The sequence below is a fragment of the Octopus bimaculoides genome, chromosome 30, assembly GCF_046866305.1.
Source record: "Octopus bimaculoides isolate indiv1 chromosome 30, ASM4686630v1, whole genome shotgun sequence".
In the NCBI taxonomy this organism is placed as follows: domain Eukaryota; kingdom Metazoa; phylum Mollusca; class Cephalopoda; order Octopoda; family Octopodidae; genus Octopus; species Octopus bimaculoides.
Genome location: NC_142957.1, coordinates 7,032,513 through 7,057,650, shown reverse-complemented (window position 1 = coordinate 7,057,650; position 25,138 = coordinate 7,032,513). Strand labels below are relative to the sequence as shown.

General features: G+C 39.0%; 1 protein-coding gene and 1 pseudogene across 4 annotated transcripts in view; both read left to right on the top strand.

Moving 5' to 3' along the window:
• The window catches only part of LOC106867747 (uncharacterized), a 106,174-nt gene that overhangs the window by 61,715 nt on the left and 19,321 nt on the right, over nt 1-25,138 (top strand). For all 4 annotated transcript variants that reach the window (XM_089346367.1, XM_089346369.1, XM_089346368.1 and 1 more), the window contains 5 exons: nt 17,769-19,110; nt 20,249-20,302; nt 21,143-21,194; nt 22,685-22,846; nt 23,955-23,976. In XM_089346367.1, coding sequence (XP_089202493.1) covers nt 17,769-19,110; nt 20,249-20,302; nt 21,143-21,194; nt 22,685-22,846; nt 23,955-23,976 — 1,632 coding nt within the window. The remainder of the gene's footprint in view (nt 1-17,768; nt 19,111-20,248; nt 20,303-21,142; nt 21,195-22,684; nt 22,847-23,954; nt 23,977-25,138) is intronic.
• Nucleotides 12,183-12,301, top strand: LOC128251307 (5S ribosomal RNA; annotated as a pseudogene).

The following is a 25,138-nucleotide window of genomic DNA, read 5'->3' as shown; positions in this document are numbered from 1 at the left end:
TCACATGCCAGGGGTAGAAACTAGAAGTAGTTGATAACTTCTGATACCTAGGTGACCAAGTCTGTAGTGGGGTGGGGGTGGGGTGCTCTGACAGCATTGCCACGAGAATAAGAATAGCCTGGGCAAAGTTCAGAAAGCTCCTACCTCTGCTGGTAACAAAGGGCCTCTCGCTCAGAGTGAAAGGCAGATTGTACGATGCATGTGTGCATACTGCCATGCTTCACAGCAGTGAAACACGGGCCATGGCTGTCGAGGACATACGTAGGCATGAAAGATAGAAAGCTAGTATTATCCATTGGATGTGAAATGTCAGTGTGCACACGTGACAGGGTGCAAGCGCCCTGAGAGAAATGTTGGACAGAAGAAGCATCAGATGTGGTGTGCAAGAGAGACATCTCTGATCATGAGCAGGAGTATTTGGGGAGCAGCGTAGCTATGTGTTGAGAGGGAGTTTTCAGTGTTTGAATAATTCATTCTGAAAACATGGTCGTTTTATTTATCATCTTTAAACAAACCTTATTCAGGGACCTTTTTGAGTGGGGTGGGCTACTCAATCTGAAGAAAATTCTAACTAGGGCCCCACCTGCAAAGTCATGGGCTGTTTATCTGGATATAAGGTCACCATGTTGCTCACATATGATTGTAATGCATATACTTGGTGTACCCTTATCAGACATGTAGTCATGATGGGTACACTGGGCTTTGAATAGTTGTACCCAGCGTCACTTATATAGCATGCTGTCAATTTCAAAGTATGAGTGTTTGAAGGAAAGGATTTAGAAAAATAAAAAGTTAAAAAAAAAACAGCGATAAAGAAAAAGCAACTTTAAAATAAATGAAGCTGCATCTATTTGCGATGGATGTGTGGTTGTAATTTGAGTCCAGGTATGGATTTTGCTATGAAGTTATTGTTTAGAATTTATTCATGTTTGTAGAACTTTGAAAGCAGGTGCGAGTATTTGGGTGGGTTCCTTTGGTATGGGATGTGTCAATAGCTTTAGTTATGTTTGGTTTTATATGTTTGATAATGTAAAGGTCAGAGGTTCAAAGTTTAGTCCAGTATTTAAATATATATATATACATACCCCCCCCCCCATATATATATATATATATATATATAGAAGTGGCTGTGTGGTAAGTACCTTGCTTACCAACCACAGGGTTTAGTCCCATTGCATGGCACCTTGGGCAACTGTCTTCTACTATAGCCTCAGGCCTTGTGAGTGGAATTGGTTGATGGAAACTGAAAGAAGCCCATCGTATATATATATATATATATATATATATGTGTGTGTATATATTTGTTAAAGAAGACAACAAACACTAAAGCAAGACAAACATCTTAAATCATATACATTATTATTATTAAAAAATTTTAAGTTTTACAGCTGTTTCTCGGAGTTATGGAACTGTTGCAGATTTCCGATATAGTGGATATATATTTGTTAAATCTACAATGTTTCCATAACTCCTGTCTCGGCTATGAGCTTGGAGCCCTGGTAAGCTGTTACAGCATTTATCCAACGTACCTGGTCGTTTAGATCACCTGTGAACTAAACCCCCATATTTTATATATATATATGTATATGTTTGTGCATTTGTGTTTGACCCTCTCCCCTCCCCACCATCACTTGACAACTGATGTTGGCGTGTTTATGTCCCTGTAGCTTAGCGGTTCGGCAAAAGAGACCGATAGAGTAAGTACTAGGCTTACAAAGAATAAGTCCTGGGTTCGATTTGTTCGACTAAAGGCGGTGCTCCAGCATGGCCGCAGTCAAATGACTGGAACAAATAAAATACTACTACTTCAAAGGGGTGGTCATAATCCAGGCTGTGTCTTCGTGATGCATGTCTACGTGTACCCAGTAATCCAGTGGTTGTATATAGATGTTTTATTTTAAATGAGGCATACATAGCAATTGAAATTTCTGGTGAATTCTATTTGCAGAGTAAATTACACATCAATACAAAAGACAACCACAAAGGATTATGGACAGCAGATTCTCTCCATGTCTTTTTCTACGCCTGTACCTTTGTAACTCCTGTCCTATAATGAAACCTGTGTAACATAGAATTAAAAACATACAAATTTTTTTCCAGTCTTTACTTTCAATGTATGTGCACACACGTGTATGTGTGTGTGTGTGTGTGTGTGTTCTCTTTCTCTTTTGAATTTAGAATACATTTTGACTGGCCACCTAACTTGCAGCTTTTTATAGTCGCACTAAACTCCACTTGCGAAGACCTGTTGAGGCAAGTGAAATCAAACTAAATTCGACGACTGGCACCCATGCCAATGTCGTCTCCCTCATTGGACACGAAACTCAGCTTGCGAAGACTTATTGGGGTAAGCGAAAGCGAAATTGTGATGGCACCTGTGCCCAGCGTCGCCTTTCTGGCACTTGTGCCCGCGGCATGTGTAAGGACTTTCGAGCGAGATCGTTGCCAGTGCCCCTGGACTGGCTCTTGTGCGTGTGGCACATAAAATACACCATTTTGAGCGTGGCCATTGCCAGTACCGCCTGACTGGCCTTTGTGCCGGTGACACGTAAAAGCACCCACTACACGCTCTGAGTGGTTGGCGTTAGGAAGGGCATCCAGCTGTAGAAACTCTGCCAGATCAGATTGGAGCCTGGTGTAGCCATCTGGTTTCACCAGTCCTCAGTCAAATCGTCCAACCCATGCTAGCATGGAAAGCGGACGTTAAACAACGATGATGATGATGATGAAATATTCAAGATCATTTGTAGCATTAAGGATTTTCATTTTCTCCCCGAGAATCCAAGTTCAGCCATACTTTGCTCCAGACAGGTTGGTATATATATCCTGTTATTCCAATAATGTATGTATGCGTTCGCTTTCTCTTTTTAATTACCTCTGCCTTAGCGATAGCGGAAGTGTTGTTTTCAGTCATGTTTGTTCGTGTTTGTCCATGGACAAGATATCTCAAGAACCACTGGATGAATTCAGATGAAACTTTCAGGGATCTTTGGCCTCATGACTGGCACAAACTGATTAGATTGATCCGGTACTGGACAAGGATTCTGGATGATTTTTCCTGTTTTTCTTTTTACTTAATTTTTGAGAGGGGTCGATTCCTTTTTAATATTCTTGTTTGTGAGAGTTCTTTCTTCTCTTCTTGCCTTTAACCCTCCAACGCGGAGTATAGGCCACTTATAATTGAATTCCATGTCGCATAATTTCTCGCTTCTGTACTTATACTCAGCCACGAATGTCCCCCTTTCTCTAGTTCCTTTTGTGTTGATCTACGCCACGAGTTCTTAGGCCTACCCCTCTTTCTATATCCATCCGGATTCCACTGTAAACCACTTTTCGCTGCATTCGGTGTGTCCTTTCTAATTGTGCTACCAATCCACTTCCAGTTTTTCTTAAATATTTGTTCTCTAATCAAAACTTGATTCATTCTTTGCCATAGCTCCATATTGCTTGTGTTCATGCCATCTGATTTTAAGTATATATACATATATATATATATATATATATATATATATATATATATATATATATATATAGATAGATAAGTTTGTGAGAGCGGTCGAGTTTATTTCAGATATTCTCATTTTAAAAATCATCTCTGGCTAATCGTTGAGAGGACGTTGGCGTTGCCTTGGCGGAGGTTTGCGCTCTCTGAGGGCTCTTGTTTAGAATAAATTTTGAATGGCCAACTTCTTGGTAGCAAGACTGTGAAAGAAAACATTTTGTTTTGTTCATCATCATCCTTTAAATCTTCAGAAGGTTTTGCAGATTCTTATTGTCCCCAGATTTCATGGTCATCTTTAGTGTATAAATTAAGGGTTTGCATTCTCTCTCCAAGAACCCAAGCTCAGCCTTACTTTGCTTATGTGTGTTTTTTGCGTTTGTCTCCCACCACCACTTGTCAACTGGTGTTGGTTTGTTTACATCCTCTTAATGGAACAGTTTAACCCTAACTCTAATCCCAACCCTAATCCTAATCCAGATCAACTCATTTAACAGCAAAGACTATGGATACTGCTGTAGACCACTCACAAAGTAGCACACCTGTAACTTAGCAGTTTGGCAAAACAAGACTAATAGAATAAGTATTAGGCTTTAAAAATAAGTCCTGATGGTAGATTTGTTTGACTAATAAAACTTTTCGAGGTAGTGCCCCAGCATGGCCACAGTCAGATCACTGAAAGAAGTAAAAGACTGAGAGATAAAAAAAAAAAACAATCATGATATGGCGCAGGACTGGCTGTGTGGTAAGTAGCTTGCTTACCAACCACATGGTTCTGGGTTCAGTCCCACTGCGTGGCATCTTGGGCAAGTGTCTTCTACTATAGCCTCGGGCCGACCAAAGCCTTGTGAGTGGATTTGGTAGATGGAAACTGAAAGAAGCCCATCGTATATATGTATATATATATATATATATATATATATGGTGGTTGTCTACTCCTTAAACAGAGTTTGACCACCTCCTGCACCTACACCTTAGCCCTTTCATGGCGTCTGATGTGGCTTTTTAAACCAGACAGTGCTTTGAAAAAAACACCCACACAGATTGCACCTCTGATTTGCACTACCAATACCTGCAAGTAAGTTCTGCTCATTGTGGATCCTAACATGTCTTTTAAGACCCCCATTGGATTTGCAAACCCTCTGGCACACACCACATTCAAACGTGTGCACAGACATATAATCAGAATAGCTGGGTGAGGTTTGTTTTCCATGGGTTCGCAGGTGAGATTTGAGGCCAGCCAAGGACAGACATGGTCTGTCACAGACTGTGCACACAAAAAGGTCCTTGTCATTCACCTTCTCAGTCTTCACCTTTTTCCTTAAATGTCTCTTGAGCCCTGCTTGCATCATCCTGGCCTCTTCAAATGCTTTCACTCCACTCCACACCCTTGTTCGCCATCCAACTCGATCTGAAGCGAGGACTTCTATATCTTTTGGAGCCATTCCAATTGACTTCATAGCAGTCCTTATGCCATCCTTAAACCTTTTTTTAGGTTTATGCCGATAACGTTTCCCCTCTGCAAGCTCACCATAAAACAGCTGTTTCGGCATGCGTTCATCTGCCATTCGAACAATATGGCCACACCATCTCAATTGGTTCCTCAAAATCATGGCTTTAATATATATGTGTGTGTGTGTGTGCATATATATTTGTGTCTGTGTTTGTCCCCCCACCATCGCTTGACAACCGATGGTGGTGTGTTTACGTCCCCGTAACTTAGCGGTTCGGCAAAAAGTGACCGATAGAGTAAGTGCTAGGCTTCCAAAGAATAAGTCCTGGGGTTGATTTGCTCGACTAAAAAGGCAGTGCTCCAGCATGGCTGCAGTCAAATGACCGAAACCAGTAAAAGAGTAAAGAGTATAATACACCAGATCACAATGGCAATTAACAATTGATATAATGACTTTACATGTAAACGTGGTGGTGGTGATGATGATGGTGGTGGTGGTAGTGGTGATGGGTGGTGATGGAGATGGTGTGGTGGGTGTTATTGTTGTTGTTGTTGGTGGTGGTGGTGGTGGTGGAGGAGGTGGAGATAATGGTTGTGGTGCTGATGATGATGGTGGTAGTGGTGATTGTTGGAGATGGTAGAGATGGTGACAGTGCTGTTGGTGGTGGTAGTGGTAGAGGTGGTAGTGGTGGAAGTGGCAGTAATGTCGATCGTTGTGGTGGTTGTGACGTTGTTATTGTTGTTATTGTTGTTGTTGTTGTTGTTGTTGTTGTTGTTGGTGGTGGTGGTGGTGGAAGAAGAAAGAAAGAAAGTAATCAATGATTTATTTATTTAGCTTAAAGACAATGTAATTACCATGTTTTCGTTTCCCTACTCCATCCTTTTCTTGAATTCGTTCCATCAACAGAATATATTTAACCTACCTTTGTATCTACCTAACTGGGGAATCGACCTTATTCATCCACCCATCTACCGACTAACCTCCCCATTTATTGGGAATTTTTTGTATTATTTCGTATTTTTTGTAAATACCCCAAACGTTTTGCGATGTTTTTTTTCATCGTTGTCCCCACTTTTGTTTTTTTTTCTGCTTTGTTTTCGACCCCCTCGAAAAGAAAAACTCTACATTTGTATTTTGTCCCCTCTGTGTTGAGCCCTGTGTGGCTAATAAAGAAACCTATCTATCTAGCTATATATATATATATATATATATATATATATATATATATATATATCAACCTCTATCTATCTATCTACCTTTCTGTCTATTTACCTATTTATCTATCTATCAACCTATTTACCTTTCTGTTTATTTGCAAATTTGTCCATCTATCTGTCTGTCTGTCTGTCTTTCTATCTATCCATCAATTTGTCTATCTATCTATCTACTTACCATTTGGTTTATTTATTTATTTGTCTATCTATCTGTCTGTCTGTCTGTCTGTCTATCTATCTGTCTGTCTGTCTATCCATCCATTTGTCTATCTATCTGTCTGTCTATCTATCCAACCATCCATTTGTCTATCTATCTATCTGTCTATTTATCTGTCTGTCTGTCTGTCTGTCTGTCTGTCTGTCTATCTATCCATCCATCCATTTGTCTATCTATCCATCCGTTTCTCTATCTATCTATCTATCTATCTATCTATCTATATATATATATATATTATATATATATAATATATATATATATATATATATATATATATATATATATATATATATATATATATATATATATATATTATATATATAATATATATATATATATATATATATATTATATATATAATATATATATATATATATATATTATATATATTAATATATATATATATATATATATATATATATATATATATATATATATATATATATATATATGTATTATATATATATATCTGTGTGTCTGTCTGTTTGTCTGTCTCTCTATTGCCCTATCTATCTTCCTCTCTCTCTACATATGTATGTATGTATGCATGTATTTCTGTATGTATGAATGCATTTATCTGTCTAGTTATCTCTCCACCCACTCTCCTACCCACCTACTTGCTCGGCTCCCACCTTCCTTCTTCTCTCATTATTATGTTCCTGTGTAAAGTGTGGCTGCATAAATAAGTATTTTCACAAGCAGACACTTGTAGCCTTCATCAACAATCCTCAACGAGGAGTCTCAAGTGTGTGTGACAAGACTGGCTCATTCACTTCCAGCTGCACTCACTCTTCCATTTCTTTCTTATTCTCTCTCTCTCTCTCTCTCTCTCTCTCTCTCTCTCCGTTTCCCTCCATCCTCTCTTTTTTGTCTTCTTTTTCTGTCGATCTACATACACGCACGTATATATTAGGTCTCTTTCTCCTCTTTCTTTCTTTCTCCCTCTCCTCCTCCTTCCTTCTCTCTCGACATATCACTGCGTCTATCTATCTATCTATCTATCTATCTATCTATCTATCTATATATATATATATATATATATATATATATATATATATATATATAAATATACTTGTGTATATAAGATTGACCAGTGACCGGTCTGTCAACATGCTAGAAGCTCACTTAAAAAAAAGTGAGCTTCTTCTAGCATGTTGACAGACCGGTCACTGGTCAATCTTATATACACAAGTACTATAATCTTTTTAGGATCTCGAAAAAAATTTTTTTCAAGAGCCTTCTGATTCTTTTAATGTGCTAGTTTCCTGGTATTAAATTGATATTAATTAATATCGAATTTTTACCATATATGTTATATATATATATATATATATATATATATATATATATATATATATATATATATATATATATATATATATATATATATATATATATATATATATATATATATATATATATATATATATATATATATATATATATATATATATATATATATATATATATATATATATATATATATATATATATATATATATATATATATATATATAGGCGTAGGAGTGGCTGTGTGGTAAGTAGCTTGCTTACCAACCACATGGTTCCGGGTTCAGTCCCACTACGTGGCACCTTGGGCAAGTGTCTTCTACTATAGCCTCGGGCCGACCAAAGCCTTGTGAGTGGATTTGGTAGACGGAAACTGAAAGAAGTCCGTCGTATATATGTGTATATATGTATGTGTGTGTATATGTTTGCGTGTCTGTGTTTGTCCCCCCAACATCGCTTGACAACCGATTCTGGTGTGTTTACGTCCCAGTAACTTAGCGGTTCGGCAAAAGAGACGATAGAATAAGTACTAGGCTTACAAAGAATAAGTCCTGGGGTCGATTTGCTCGACTAAAGGTGGTGCTCCAGCATGGCCACAGTCAAATGACTGAAACAAGTAAAAGAGTAAAAGAGTATATATATAATTTAATTTATATAAGGGCATTACTATACAATGATGCCTCATAGGGCGGTGAGCCGGCAGAATCGTTAGCACGTCGGACGAAATGCTTAGGGGTATTTCGTCTGCAGTTACGTTCTGAGTTCAAATCCCGCCAAGGTTGACTTTTCCTTTCATCCTTTCAGGATCGATTAAAATATGTACCAGTTACACACTTGGGTCGATGTAATCGACTTAATCCCTTTGTCTGTCCTTGTTTGTCCCCTCTATGTTTAGCCCCCTGTGGGCAATAAAAGAAATATATACAATAATGTCTCACGCTTTTTTTCCTTATGAGGTTTTTTCACGCTGACTACTTGATAAATTCTTATAAAGATTTTATCCTTACATTATATATATATATATATAAAATACGTATTTTATCTTTCTAGCTCCCTTGTCAATTGTCCCCCTCTTTCTCTCGCATTTTATATATTATGATCATTATTATTATTATTATTGGCGAGCTGGCAGAAACGTTAGCACACCGGGCGAAATGCTTAGTGGTATTTCGTCTGTCTTGTACGTTCTGAGTTCAAATTCCGCCGAGGTCGACTTTGCCTTTCATCCTTTCGGGGTCGATAAATTAAGTACCAGTTACGCACTGGGGTCGATGTAATCGACTTAATCCGTTTGTCTGTTCTTGTTTGTTCCCTCTATGTTTAGCCCCTTGTGGGCAATAACGAAATAGGTATTTCGCCAGTATGCTGAGCAAAATGCTTTGCTGCATTTGGTCGGTCTTTACTTTCCTAGTTCAAATTCCCACCGAGGTCGACATTGCCTTTCATCCTTTCAGGGTCGGTGAAATAAGTACCAGTTGAGCACTGGGGTCGATGTAATCAACTAGTTCCCCCTCCTCCAAATTTTAGGCTTTGTGTCTAGAGTAGAATGGATTATTATTATTATTATTATTATTATTATAGTTTTACTTTTTATAACGTGCTTTCACTTCACTACCGAGCGCAGCTCTTTGCGCCTTGGGTATGTGCTGTGGTTTGCTGTGGTGCTCTTATGGTTACTGTATTGAAAGTGTTTTGCGTAGGATGTGTGCAGTGCCCAGTAGTGCAATTTTCTATTATTATTATTATTATTATTATTATTATTATTATTATTATTATTATTATTATTGAGTGAGAGAGCAGTGCATGCCATCAAAGTGACACTGGGGTAAAATATACGAAGCCCAGTATACCCATCATGACTACCCGTCTGATAAGGGTACACCAGGCACATGCATCACAACCATATGTGCACGACATGGTGATCTCATATCAAGATAAACAGCACATGACCTAGCAGGTGGGGCCCAGTTAGAATTCTCTTCAGGTCGAGTGGCCCATCCCACTCAAAAGGTCCCTGAATAAGGTTTGTTTAAGGATGTTGAGCAAAACACCCATGTTTCCAGAGGTGAGTTATTCAAACCCCAAAGAATTCCTCTCAACACATGGCTATGATGCTCCCCCACTACTTCTGCTCATGATCAGAGATGCACATATCGTCAGCCACCAAGGGACATTCTCAACTGGTTACGGTCAAACAACTGACAAGCAAATCTGTGGTATTAAGCAGAATATTTGCTGTAGCCGATCTTTTTACACCAAGACAAAACAATGTACATGATAACACTTCCAATCAGTTAAGATCAGAAGCCATGAGAGCTACTGCCTGGTACTGCATCCTATTATTATTATTATTATTGTTCAGTAGTTTTATTTTTATAACGTGCTTTCACTTCACTACCGAGCGCAGCTCTGTGCGCCTTGGGTATGTGCTGTGGTTTGCTGTGGTGCTCTTATGTTTACTGTATTGAAAGTGTTTTGCGTAGGATGTGTACAGTGCCCAGTAGTGCAATTTTCTGTATGTTATATATATTTGTAAGTCCTGGTGTTTTTGTTATGTATTTGTCTGAATATTTTTTTATTATACCTAAGGCACCTACTATGATAGGAATTGTTTTTAGATTCCACATTTGAGTTATCTCTATTTCCAGGTCTTTGTATTTTGAAAGTTTTTCCATTTCTTTTAGAGAAACGTTGTCATCTGCTGGTATTGATACATCAATTAGAAAGCATTTTTTTCCTTCATGATCTTTGACAACTATATTTGGTCTATCGGCCTTAATTTCTCTATCTGTGTGTATTGGCATATCCCAGAGTATGGTTGCTTTCTCGTTTTCTGTGACTTTTTCTGGCGTGTGTTTATACCATCTTTTTTCTGTTGTTATTCCATAGTGTCGGCATAGCTTCCAGTGTATATAGGTCCCAGCTCTGTCGTGTCTGTGAATATATTCCTTCTTAGCCAGGACTGGGCAGCCAGATTATTATTATTATTATTATTATTATTATTATTATAGTTGTACAGTATACAATATTGTGATGTTGTTGATTGAAGGTAATGTGTGTACCAGGGATTTTCACTGTTTGTGACACCTCCATGATGCTTCCTTGGCATGCTCTTCTTAATCAGTGCACACACGTTCTCAGCTATTCCACGCATCGCAGGTATTTCCAAAATCCATGAATGCAGCAACATGTCATGAACCTTTTAAAGTCTATCCAGGCCATGCACAAGTTTTTTGGGGGCCGTTTACAGTTCTTCGTTACAACCTCGTCTTTCACAAGGTGGTCCTTGGTGCCCTTGGATCCTTTTCGGGATCCCTTTTGTTGTAGTGGAAGTAGATTGTTTTCCGCAAGGAACATATATATTTTCCCTGCGAGGATGGCGTTAGGAAGGGCATCCAGCTGTAGAAACTCTGCCAAATCAGATTGGAGCCTGGTGTAGCCATCTGGTTTCACCAGTCCTCAGTCAAATCGTCCAACCCATGCTAGCATGGAAAGCGGACGTTAAACGATGATGATGATGATGAATTAATTGTTTATGTTATGATTTTATTTACTCCATGTACCCACATGGGGATTAACACATACTTTAAGAAATTATTATTTCTTACTCTCTGAGTGGTTGGTGTTAGGAAGGGCATCCAGCTGTAGAAACTCTGCCAAATCAGATTGGAGCCTGGTGTAGCCATCTGGTTCACCAGTCCTCAGTCAAATCGTCCAACCCATGCTAGCATGGAAAGCGGACGTTAAACGATGATGATGATGATGTATGTATATGTATATCATATATATATATATATATATATATATATATATATATATATTGTTTTTATGTCAAGTTATTGATAAAAACAATTCAACATTAACTCTTTAGCATTTGAATTACTGTGACTGGCCCTCATGCCGGTGGCATGTAAAAGCACCCACTACACTCTCGGAGTGGTTGGCGTTAGGAAGGGCATCCAGCTGTAGAAACTCTGCCAAATTAGATTGGAGCCTGGTGTAGCCATCCGGTTGCACCAGTCCTCAGTCAAATCGTCCAACCCATGCTAGCATGGAAAGCGGACCTTAAACGATGATGATGATGATGATGATGCCTGTCAATACTTCCCATAGGAGGTTAAGACAAGCAATGGGTTGGTAATTGCCAGCCTCATTTCCCTTCGACCGATCTTTCATCAACAATGCTGTCTTTCCCTCTGCAATCCACTCTGGAACTACCCCACTCTGTGGGCAATTATTTAATTGCAACGCAATTATCTTGTGTGTTGACCTAAACCACTTGAGCCAGGAGCCTTGAATTCCATCTGGTTCTCTGCTTTCCACTTTTGGCAGTTTTGATACCTTATGCAATTACATCTTCTATGAATAAAGAAGTTGACCTCGGCAAGATTTGAACTCAGAAGAATGAAGATGGATGAAAGGCCGCTAAGCCCTTTGTCCAGTGTGTTAATGGTTCTGCTAGCTCAGAATAATAATAATAATAATAATAATAGTAATAATAATGTTAATAATACGTCCATATCACTTTGAAAACACCCGTTCTCGTCCGATCACCGAAGTTAAGCAAAGTCGAGCCTAGTGAGTACTTGGATGGGTGACCGCTTGGGAAACCTAGGTGCTGTAAACGTCTTTCAATCCTTATAGGCGCAGGAGTGGCTGTGTGGTAAGTAGCTTGCTTACCAACCACATGGTTCTGGGTTCAGTCCCACTGCGTGGCACCTTGGCCAAGTGTCTTCTACTATAGCCTCGGGCTGACCAAAGCCTTGTGAGTGGATTTGGTAGACGGAAACTGAAAGAAGCCCGTCATATATATATATGTGTGTGTGTGTATGTGTTTGTCCACCCCACCATCGCTTGACAACCGATGCTGGTGTGTTTACGTCCCCGTAACTTAGCGGTTCGGCAAAAAGAGAACAATAGAATAAGTACTAGGCTTACAAAGAATAAGTCGCTGGGGTTGATTTGCTCGACTAAAGGCGGTGCCCCAGCATGGCCGCAGTCAAATAACTGAAACAAGTAAAAGAGTAAAAGAGTAATAATTATAATAACGATACAGGATGTTTGAATATGGATTTATTTGTGTTCTGTCCTTACATTATGGTTTCCTTTGTTTCAGCAAGACAAATAAATTATCGCTCGATATTGTGAAAACAAGTTGTAAACATTATGTTGACAATGGAGCTATTCAGCAATGTGTGTGTGTGTGTGTTCATGTGTTTGTGTGTGTGTAAGTGTATGTTTGTATGTGTAGGTTCGTTTTTGTTTGTGTGTATGTGTGTACATGTGTGTATATATATACCTGTGTGTGTAAGTGCATGTTTGTGTGTGTAGATTCGTTTTTGTATGTGTGTGTATGTTTATGTATCTGTATGTATGCTAGTGTGTGTATATGTGTGTGTAGGGGGGGGTCTGTGTGTGTGTGGGGGGGGGGGGTCTGTGTGTGCAGTTGTGTATTTAAATATACCCGGAAACAACCTATAAACCTCCATATTCATCTTTTGTTTAATGTTTCATAACATCTAGCTGTCTGGTTATATTCATTAATATGTAGCCATATGTTGAAGAAGTTTGCTTCCCTGTTACTAGTTTTCAGGTTCAATTCCAATGTATGCCACCACCTTGGGCAAGTCTCTTCTGCAATAACCTTGGGCTGACCAAGCTTTGTGAGTAGATTTGGTAGATAGAAACTGAAAGAAGCCTGCCATGTGTATATGCATGCACACACACACAAACACACAAACACACACAAACACACACACACTGGCCTCAGTGTCGTCATATGACCTGTTTCGGCCCAAATGAACAGCCTTTCCTTTGGATAAATGTCTTGTAATACCAAGTAATGTCTAGCAATGCCTAATAATATCTAGTAATGTCTGACAATATCTGGTAATGTCTGGTAATATCCAGCGATGTCTAATAATGTTTAGTAATGTCTCATAATATCTAGTAATGTCTAGAAATGTCTGACAATATCTGATAATGTTTGGCAATATCTGATAATGTTTGGCAATATCCAGCGATGTCTAGTAATGTTTAGTAATGTCTCATAATGTCTAGAAATGTCTGACAACATCTGGTAACATCTGGCAATATCCAATGATGTTTGGTAATGTTTAGTAATGCCTAATAATGTCTAGTAATGTCTAGAAATGTCTGACAATATCTGGTAATGTCTGGTAATATCCAGTGATGTCTGTGTAATGTTTAGTAATGTCTCTAGTAATGTCTCATAATGTCTAGCAATATCCAATTATGTGTGGCAATATCCAGTAGTATCTGACAATGTCTGGCATCCAACTGTAGAAACTTTGTCAGATCAGATTGGAGCCTGGTGCAGCCATCTGGTTCACCAGTCCTCAGTCAAAATCGTCCAACCCAAGCTAGCATGGAAAGCGAACATTAAACGATGATGATGAACCTATTTGGAACGAATTGGATGGAGAAATTCAATCTCTGAGATTTATCCATTAACTACTATTTCAAAAATGTAATAGGTTACAGGCACAAGTTCTTACACCGATTCAGACAAGTTGCAAAAAGAATTAAAGAAAGTATTCCCAGATCTAGGTGCACGTTTGAAAGCAAAAGCCAAATTTGAGATAAAAGAGAATGCGGTACCAATTTTTAAACCAAAAAGAAATGTCCCATACGTAGCGCTAGAACAGATAAGCTTAGAGAGATTAGAAAAAATTGGAGTTATCCAAAAAGTGGAATATTCTAAATGGACATCACCAACTGTGTATATTAAGAACAATCATCATCATCATCATCATCGTTTAACGTCCGCTTTCCATGCTAGCATGGGTTGGACGATTTGACTGAGGACTAGTGAACCAGATGGCTACACCAGGCTCCAATCTGATTTGGCAGAGTTTCTACAGCTGGATGCCCTTCCTAATGCCAACCACTCCGAGAGTGTAGTGGGTGCTTCTACGTGCCACCCGCACAAGGCCAGTCAGGCGGTACTGGCAACGGCCACGCTCAGAATGGTGTATTTTATGTGCCACCCACACAAGAGCCAGTTCATGGGCACTGGCAACAATCTCTCTCGGAAGTCCTTACACATGTCACGGGCACAAGTGCCAGAAGTGCCAGAAAGGCGACGCTGGGCACAGGTGCCATCACGATTTCGCTTTCGCTTGCCCCAATAAGTTTTCGCAAGCTGAGTTTCATGTCCAATGAAGGAGACAACGTTGGCATGGGTGCCAGTCGTCGAATTTAACTCGATTTCGATTTCACTTGCCTCAACAGGTCTTCGCAAGTGGAGTTTAGTGTCCAATGAAGGAAGGTGCGCATAAGTGGACTGGCTGAGGCCTTAGATTTAGGTCTCACTTGGCTTGCCGGGTCTTCTCACGCACAGCATATTTCCAATTGGCATTTGTGAAATTAAACAGTGGCAAGATATTTTCTAAATTCAATCTCTCTGACATGTATCTTCAAATTAAAATAGACAATGAATGCTCTAAATACCTAACTATTAACACACATAAAGGACTATAAATATAACAGGTTACCATTTGGTATAAAAAAAAGTCACACTGGCTATCTTCCAACAGGTTATGGATGCAATGTTAGTGGACTGTGAATTCACAATTGCTTATCTCGTCAAAATATTGATTAAGAGTGAATCTAGAAGTCTGCATGTACATGTGAAAAAGGTATTTAAAAAAAACTAAGTGAATATGGTTTCAAACTAAGCATAGATAAGTGTGGTTTCTTTTTTGCCTAAAATTAGATATTTTGGGTAAATGATAGATGGAAAGGGTCAGCATTTTGGGTCCTACCAGGGTATCAGCAATCAAAAATATGCCCCCCCCCCCCGCCAAAGAATGTGGTGACCTTACAAGCATTTTTGAGTTTGGTGAAAGTTATGTCCCTAATATTCATAACTTGTGGGCACCATTGTTGTGTTGGCACTCCGTCGCTTACGACATCGAGGGTTCCAGTTGATCCGATCAACGGAACAGCCTGCTCATGAAATTAACGTGCAAGTGGCTGAGCACTCCACAGACACGTGTACCCATAACGTAGTTCTCGGGGATATTCAGCGTGACACAGAGTGACAAGGCTGGCCCTTTGAATTACAGGTACAACAGAAACAGGAAGTAAGAGTGAGAGAAAGTTGTGGTGAAAGAGTACAGCAGGGTTCGCCACCATCCCCTGCTGGAGCCTCGTGTAGCTTTAGGTGTTTTCGCTCAATAAACACCCACAACGCCCGGTCTGGGAATCAAAACCGCGATCCTATGACCGCGAGTCCGCAGCCCTAACCACTGGGCCATTGCGCCTCCACTGTGCACTATTAAATTACTTGCTAAAGAAAGGAATGAAATGGGATTGGAGTGTTATTGTGCGAATGGTTATAATGAGATAATCTACTCTTGTTACATCACTTATTGTTATATAATTATATTGTTATATAATTATATTGTGATATATTAATCGCTTTATTGCCCATAAGGGGTTAAACATAGAAGGAACAAACAAGGACCGACAAAGGGATTGAGTCGATTACATCGACCCCAGTGTGTAACTGGTACTTATTTAATCGACACCGAAAGGATGAAAGGCAAAGTCAACCTCGGCAGAATTTGAACTCAGAACACAAAGACAGATGAAATACCGTTCTATGTTTAAGAGATGAGGAATTATGTACATTATTTACAATTGACGGATATGTGTCGTCATCTTGTTTGTTGTCAACAACAAACAAGATGAGGACAAATATCCGTCAATTGTAAATAATGTAGACGAAATACTGTTAAGCATTTCGCCTAGCATGGTAACATTTCTACCAGCTTGTCGCCTTATTGTGATATATTGTTACATACACACACACATCATATATAGTCACTGATGATATAACATGCGTGTGTGTGTGTGTGTTTCAACAAAAAGACAACACAACACAGACTTTAACCCTTCAGTGTTCAAAATTACTCTGTCAAATGTAAAACCTATTTATTCATATTGTTTTGAATTAATAATATATTGTCTCATAGCTTTGAGATTTTGATGCTGTTGTTGTCTATTTTTAGAATGACATTGTAGGGTAGGTGTGAGAGGTTAGATCAGGCCAGTTTGAACATAAAACAGAAGAAATATCTGGGTCAGATATGGCCGGTTTAAACACTAAAGGGTTAAAAAAAAAAAAAGGACTTTCACTTTAATGACAGGTTGTTGTTGTTGTTGACAGAGAAATACAGTGAAAGAGAGGGGGGAGGGGAGGGGAGAGAGAGAAAGAGAGAGAGGGAGAGAGAGAGAAAGTGTATGAAAGATAGAATTAAAAAAAAAAACAACAGATTGTCGACTGTATCAATATGATGGTCGTAATAGGTTTCTGTAGAAGGATCTAATTCATCTTGACCAGGTCATTACCCGGCAGCATAGCAATGGGTAAGTCTCGTAATACGCATAATTGTTTAGCTGTGTTATGTTGTGACACCATGTGTAGTTTCGCAAATTAACATTTTTTTTTTCGTCTGTCTTGCAGGTTGTTGTTGTTGTTGACAGAGAAATACAGTGAAAAAGAGAGAGAGAGAGAGAGAGAGAGAGAAAGTGTGTGAAAGATAGAATTAAAAAAAAAAACACAGATTGTCGACTGTATCAATATGATTATCATAACAGGTTTCTTCAGAAGGATCTAATTCATCTTAACCAGGTCATTACCCGGCAGCATAGCAATGGGTAACGTCTCGTAATACGCATAATTGTTTAGCTGTGTTATGTTGTGACACCATGTGTAGTTTCGCAAATTAACATTTTTTTTTTCGTCTGTCTTGCAGGTTGTTGTTGTTGTTGACAGAGAAATACAGTGAAAAAGAGAGAGAGAGAGAGAGAGAGAAAGTGTGTGAAAGATAGAATTAAAAAAAAAAACACAGATTGTCGACTGTATCAATATGATGATCATAACAGGTTTCTTCAGAAGGATCTAATTCATCTTGACCAGGTCATTACCCGGCAGCGTAGCGATGGGTAACGTCTCGTAATAACGCATAATTGTTTAGCTGTTGTTATGTTGTGACACCATACGTAGTTTCGCAAATTAACATTTTTTTTTTTCTTTTCTTCTGTCTTGTCTGTCTGTCTTGCAGAAACTCTCACTTTGACCAAGAACAAGACGAAGACGTCATGTTAGAGAAGAGTATGCTATCAAGTTGTGACGACTACATTGATGGCGATCAAACGTCGATGGCACACTTGCCGCCAGCCTCCATTGAACAGTACACGAGTAACTTTCTCGGCACCAACGCATCATCATCATCACCTTTATCACCATCAGCGTCGTCGTCGTCGTCATCATCATCGTCATCGTCATCATCATCATCCTCCTCCTCCCGTATTTCCGAGTCGGAACGGCGGCATGGCAACAAAGGGAAGGGTGCTTCCCAGTTTTCCGAACTCCCCAGATTGTCACATGACTTACCACATGACCTGTCACATGGTTCTCCGCCACAGCCATTACAGCGAAAGCCCTCCTCCTCTGCTGTTGCCCTTGCTGCCGCTGCCGCCACTGCTGTTGCCACGGCGACCACCGCCGCCACCACCGCCAACAAAGACTCGGAGCAGAGTTCAGCCAACGAATACAACGACTGCGATGACCGACACCACCATGAAGAACGACGACGACATGAACAACAAGAACATCACTACCATGATGAAGATGACCACCACCACCACCAACACCACCACCACCAACACCATCAACAACAAACGAGCTGTTTTGATGAAAGAATCCCTTCCACCCTAACTAAACATCCTTCGCAATTTGATTCGCATCGAAGACACAGTAGTACGATTAGCGACACAAACAGGCGCCTGAATGGACCGATCACTACCGATACCATTGCCACCGCCACCAACACCACCACCACCACAAACACCACCGCCACCAACATTGCCGCCGGCTCCACTGGCAACAATGTCACCCATCACCACCACCACCAACATCAACATCACAGTCACATGACTACCGGCAGCTTCGATTCGGGGCTACGCAACTGCCTTTCCTGCACTAGCCTTGTTGACAACCACCACCACCACCACCACCACCAAAAGTCCTGCGGCTCCGTCGCCTCTTCTTCATCCGCCTCCTCCTCTTCCTCCTCCCTCTCCTCCTCCGCCTCCCTCATGTCCCAGTCGAAGCCCAAGCACTGCTTGCGGCACAACTGTCTTGCGAAGGGCGGTGGCAGCGGCGGCAGCTTGCACGGCAAACTCTATGGCAGCTTCGATGCACCGTCATACCGTCAGCGACAACACCACCACCACCACCACCATCACAGAGGTGGAGGCAATTGCAGTTCCCCCGGGGGCTCGCCCACATCGTCACCTCGACTGCGACATCAGCCGACGCTGGAAACGCGTAGAGTTTCAGTCACTGATTCCGACGGATTTATCCAACTCAATCAGTACAAACTCAAAGACGAAATTGGAAAAGTAAGTAGTTTCCAGACCTCGTTTTCTTTTTGGCTTTTTTTTTTTGTGATTATATATGTTTAGGCTTAGGAGTAGCTGTCCGGAAAGTTCATGCCAATTTTTAAAGGAAAAAAAAAAAAAGGTCAATAAATACTTGCCATTACATTTTTAATCAACCAAATATGAACCATTTTGTTGCACAATGCGTCTCCATCTTTCTTTTAACTTGAAAATAACCTCTTCCCAGAATTGAAGTGGTTTCATGGCAAATAAGTTGAAAGGTAAGCTACTATAAATCGGCATGAACTTTCCAGACAACCCAATACACCATTCTGCTTAAATAACAGAACTGCAGATACAATATCCTTACGTATCTCACATCTGTTTTCATTCCTCCACTTCACTCATATTTCATATCTTCTCTATAATAACTATTGCTTAACCATTTTCTCGCACCGTCTCTGATGAAAGGATATATAAAATATCCCGGAAACAGCTGTAAGACCTATTTATAAATCTTCTGAAAACTATTCACAGCCTTGAATTTTTTATCGCATACTGTTAATTTTATACATATATATATATATATATATATATATATATATATATGATAGATCGCTAGCCACTACACATTCTTTTTTTCTCTCTTTTTTTTCTCTCCTTGTTTCTTTCTGTGGGAGAGCGTAGGCTCGAAACGTTAAAGACTTTTTCACTTCCCGAGCGTTATCCTAATACATCTGTTTGTTGTCTCCACCACCTGTCTTCATCTTTTGTTTTTTTGTGAATTCACCGTATATATATATATATATATATATATATATATCTGTAAAAATATGTGACACTTAATCAGTAGCCATGATAAGTGTAACATATTTTTACAGATAAATTCCTCTCTTTGCATAATATCGAGGTCTCTTTCTGTCTTTTGTTTTCCTTCCTGTCAAATATATATATATATATATATATATATATATATATATATATACATGTATGTATTTATGTGTGTGTGTGTGTGTGTAAACATAAAAGATATTTTCTTAACCAAATATAGTCCCAAAAATATTCAAAGGAAGAAATACTTTCTCCTATGAAATATCCATCCATACATGGGACTTCAGACAAATTTTCATGTTTTTTTATTTTTTAAAATTTATTTTAGGGTTCCTATGGAATCGTGAAATTGGCCTATAACGAAGAAGATGACATTCATTATGTAAGTAGTTCTAACGATGTATGATTGTAATTTCTATTGCTGTTGTTGTTGTTGTTGTTGTTGTTCAGCCCCTGGTCTGCCTTAGGTTCTATAGACCAATGATGTTCCAACTGTGACCATCCTGCCTTTTATTATTCAGACAGTAAAGTTGTGAGCTGGCAGAATCATAAACACACTACTCTTTTACTTGTTTCAGTCATTTTGACTGTGGCCATGCTGGGGCACCGCCTTTAGTCGAGCAAATCGACCCCAGGACTTATTCTTTGTAAGCCTATTATTCTTCCATGGGACTTATTATTCTATATATATATATATATGTGTGTATATATATATATATATATATATATGTGTATATATATATGTGTGTGTATATATATATATATATATATATATATATAATTATATGTATTTCTTCTATCTTAATGAATAAAAAATTTTCTGATAGAATAAATGGGTTAATAGAAACCAATGTAGCAAAGAACACAAAATAACTGTGGTTTAGTTCCTGTTTTTAAGGCAGGAACTCCTTGAAATTTTGGGTATTTGAGTATATTTAAGAATTTAAGGAATGGAGAAAACACATGTTATAATTGCATACTTTATTCCTACATATGTTTCAAAGGATTACAACCTGTGTGATCCATAGGGATCTTTGATATTAAAATTGTAACCTTCTCATCAGGGAAAGCATGGGAATCATCTTAAACGTAAGACATTATGACCGATTATGAAAACAATAGATGGATAAGGTTATGATATAAAGCATGCCATGAGAAAACCATTGTCTCCTGTTATTTTGCTCTGTGATTCGGTCCTCAAAATATTTTCTTCAAATTTCAGGCCATGAAGATTCTGTCTAAGAAACGGTTGATGAAGAAGGCTGGATTCTTCAGTATGTATCTTATTTTCATATTCTTCATGTCATTTGGTTGGAACTGGGAGTTGGGGGAACTCCTCACGACCTCCAACAAATTTTCTGACCTTTCATAAGTTAACGAGGAAATAGACTCTGTATAGTCACTCAGTTTGCTGGAAATAACAGCAAAAATCATTACCTTCTGTTGTGTTAAATAAAAAAGGTATGGTGTTAGGATGAGGCATTGGATGATGTAGTCCTAGATAACCTGTGACATGTAATTTAAAAGATGTGATGATCATTGCTGGAACAACTATGGTAGAGGTTGTTCTACTTGATTAGAGCTGACTGGTTGGGGTGGGGGTGGGGTGGGGACTATATAGTAATAATAAAAGCAACAAGGGAGAACACTTTGGATAATGTTGTCCTAGATACACTATGTTTAAATAAAAATACAGGGTGGTCACAACTGGAACACCTCTGATCGTTGCTCTTCTGGATCTGGGATGTCCTGGGGCTAAACAGCAACAAGAAAAGCACTTTAGATAATGTAGTCCTAGATACACTATGCCTGAATAAAAGACGAGATAATCACAGCTGGAACACCTCTGATCATTGCTCATCTTACATTCTGGCATTTCTTGAAATTTCTTGAAAACACATTCTTCGTGGTAAGACAATTTAACGTCTTCTAGCATATTAGGAATCCACCTTGGTGGTTATTCCTCTTATATATGTATGTAATATAATTTCTTAATCTTTGGATTTTTTAAGTATGCTAGGCCACTGGTTTAAATTGATATTAATTAATTAATATTAATTTCTACCCTCATTATTTAACTTTTAAATAACCATGTTCTCTAACCGGTAAATTCACTGCCTTGACTGGCTATCGTGCCAGTGACACGTAAAAAGCACCAATCGATTGTGGCCGTTGCCAGCTTCCTCTGGCCCCTGTACTGGTGGCATGTAAAAAGCACCCACTACACTCATGGAGTGGTTGGCGTTAGGAAGGGCATCCAGCTGTGGAAACACTGCCTGATTAGACTGGAGCCTGGTGCAGCCTCCTGGCTTCCCAGACCCCCATTGAACCATCCAACCTATGCTAGCATGGAAAACAGACATTAAACGATGATGATGATGATGTTTATTTAACTTTTGGGATTTGGTTTGCCAGATTTTTTATGTGATTTCGTGTGTTGAAGCATATTCTGTTGTGTCTGGGGAGAGTCGTTTTCTTATTGGGCCTTAAAATTTAACCCACTCTGTTAAAATTACCACTTATTTCTTTTTCTTTTTAAATTTTTTTTCTTTTTTCTTTTTTCTTTTTTTGGAAATTTTATTGGTGAGTTTGTTAAATTTTAAGGCACAATAAGAAAATGACTCTCCCCAGACACAAAGTATATATATTTATATATATATATATATATATATATATATATATATATATATATATATATATATATATATATATATAATCATGCAGTTCTCTGATGTGTTTCTCTTTCTCTTTCTTTTTCTCACAGAGCGAATCCCACCGAAGCGTGACGGCAAGCCCACATCGCGACTACCGAACCCTCTGGAGCAAGTGTACAGAGAGATAGCAATACTGAAGAAACTTGACCACCCGAATGTAGTGAGGTTGGTCGAAGTACTTGATGACCCGGATGAGGACAACCTCTATGTGGGTAAGTTGGGCCAGTTTAGGGGCCACTATTTTGATTTTAGGTGATTTTTTTTTTATGTTTTAATTTTTTTTTTTTCAATATTTGAAATATAAATTAATTCTTTTAAAATTTATTAGTATTTCATCTTAGGCGGTGTGCAGGAAGAAATGTTAGCATGCCAGGCAAAATGCCTAGCAGCATTTCATCCGTCTCTATGTTCTGAGTTCAAATTCTGCTGAGGTCGACTTTGCTTTTCATTCTTTCAGGGTTGATAAAATAAGTACCATAGGAGCTCTGGGGTCAATGTAATTGGTTTACCACGTCCCTTGAAAGTTTTGGCCTGGTGCCAAAATTTGAAACCAATATTTTAGTATTTTATTTGTTTTTCTTTGTATGGGACATTTATTTTTTTCTGTGTTGACACATGTAAGTTGTGTGTGTGCATGTATATATATTATATGTGTGTATGCCTAATGTATGTATACATACATTACATATTTAAATACATATGTATATACATACACACACACACACATGCACGCATATATACTCTTTTACTTGTTTCAGTCATTTGACTGCGGCCATGCTGGAGCACCACCTTTAGTCAAGCAAATCGACCCCAGGACTTATTCTTTGGTTCATATTTAGTATTCTCGTTTGTGAGAGCAGTTGAGTTTATTTCAGATATTCTCATTTTAAAAATCATCTCTGGCTAATTCTTGAGAAGATTTTGGGATCGATTGGGTACTGGACAAGGATTCTGGATTATTTTTTTTGTTTTTACTTAATTTTTGAGAGCAGTTGGGTTCATTTTTAGTATTCTCATTTGTGAGACCAATCAAGTTCATTTCAGATATTCTCATTTTAAAAATCATCTCCGGCTAATCGTTGAGAGGACGTTGGTGTTGCCTTGGCAGAGGTTTGCGCTCTCTGAGCGCTCTTGTTTTTGTTTTACCTGTGCAGCACTGTTGCACATCAGTGGATAGATTCTACACCATTTGCATATATCCCTCAGACAAGTGATTCACACCACCACCACTTCTACTGCAACCACCACTCCCCCACACCCTACAACAATAACATCAAAAAGAAGCACCTCACTAATTAAATATATATTCTATCATTTCAGTGTTTGAACTGTTGGAGAGAGGGTAAGTTATTCTTAATTGTAGTTGGTGTATATAATGTGTTGTTTATATTGTGTATAATATGGCATGCATCAGTGGTTATCAACCATTATTCTACCTATTCTACCTTTGATTCCTATTTTACTCAAGTAGACCCCCCCCCCCCATAGCCATTCGATGTTTAAAAAAATCCTGTTATAGTTATGTAATTAAAACTTCACCATCATCATCTTACGTATGTTTTTCATGTGGCTAGACAGGAACTGGTAAGGCCAGGGGGCCGCACCAGGTTCCATAATCTCTTTTGGCTTGGTTTCTATGACCGGATGCCCTTCCTAATGCTAACTACTTTACAGAGTGTACTCGGTGCATTTTACATAGTGCTATCAAGTGGTCCTGGTTCATTCTGGACATTACTCTGACTATGGCAGCTTTCAAAGAATCTTTGGTGCTATGGGCATGTTCATTGTCCTCTCTCTCAACAACACTTCACGTATAATATAATCCAATGGATTGAGATCTGGGGAATTGGGAGACCAATTTCCCCGAGACACCTAAATCACAAATTTACACACATGTTGAAATCAAAGCAACAAGCTAACAGAGATGATTTGGTGTCTATTTTCAGCATACAGGCTAGAAAAATTCTTTCTATGCCCTTAATTATAATTATATATATATATTTGGAAATGTGCTGTGCGTGAGAAGACCCGGCAAGCCAAGTAAGATCGTTGCCAGTGCCCCTGGACTGGTTCTTGTGCGGGTGGCACATGAGATACACCATTTTGAGCGTGGCCGTTGCCAGTACCGCCTGACTGGCTCCTGTAGGATTTTCGAGCGAGATCGTTGCCAGTGCCCCTGGACTGGCTTGTGCGGGTGGCACATAAAAGACACCATTTCGAGCGTGGCCGTTTTCGTGCGGGTGACACGTAAAAGCACCCACTACACTCTCTGAGTGGTTGGCGTTAGGAAGGGCATCCAGCTGTAGAAACTCTGCCAAATCAGACTGGAGCCTGGTGTTGCCATCCGGTTTCACCAGTCCTCAGTCAAATCGTCCAACCCATGCTAGCATGGAAAGCGGACGTTAAACGATGATGATGATGATGATGATTTATATATATATATATATATATTTATGTGGAGAATGGATGCTTCAGACTACCCCTGAAGGATCGAGGCAAGCCTA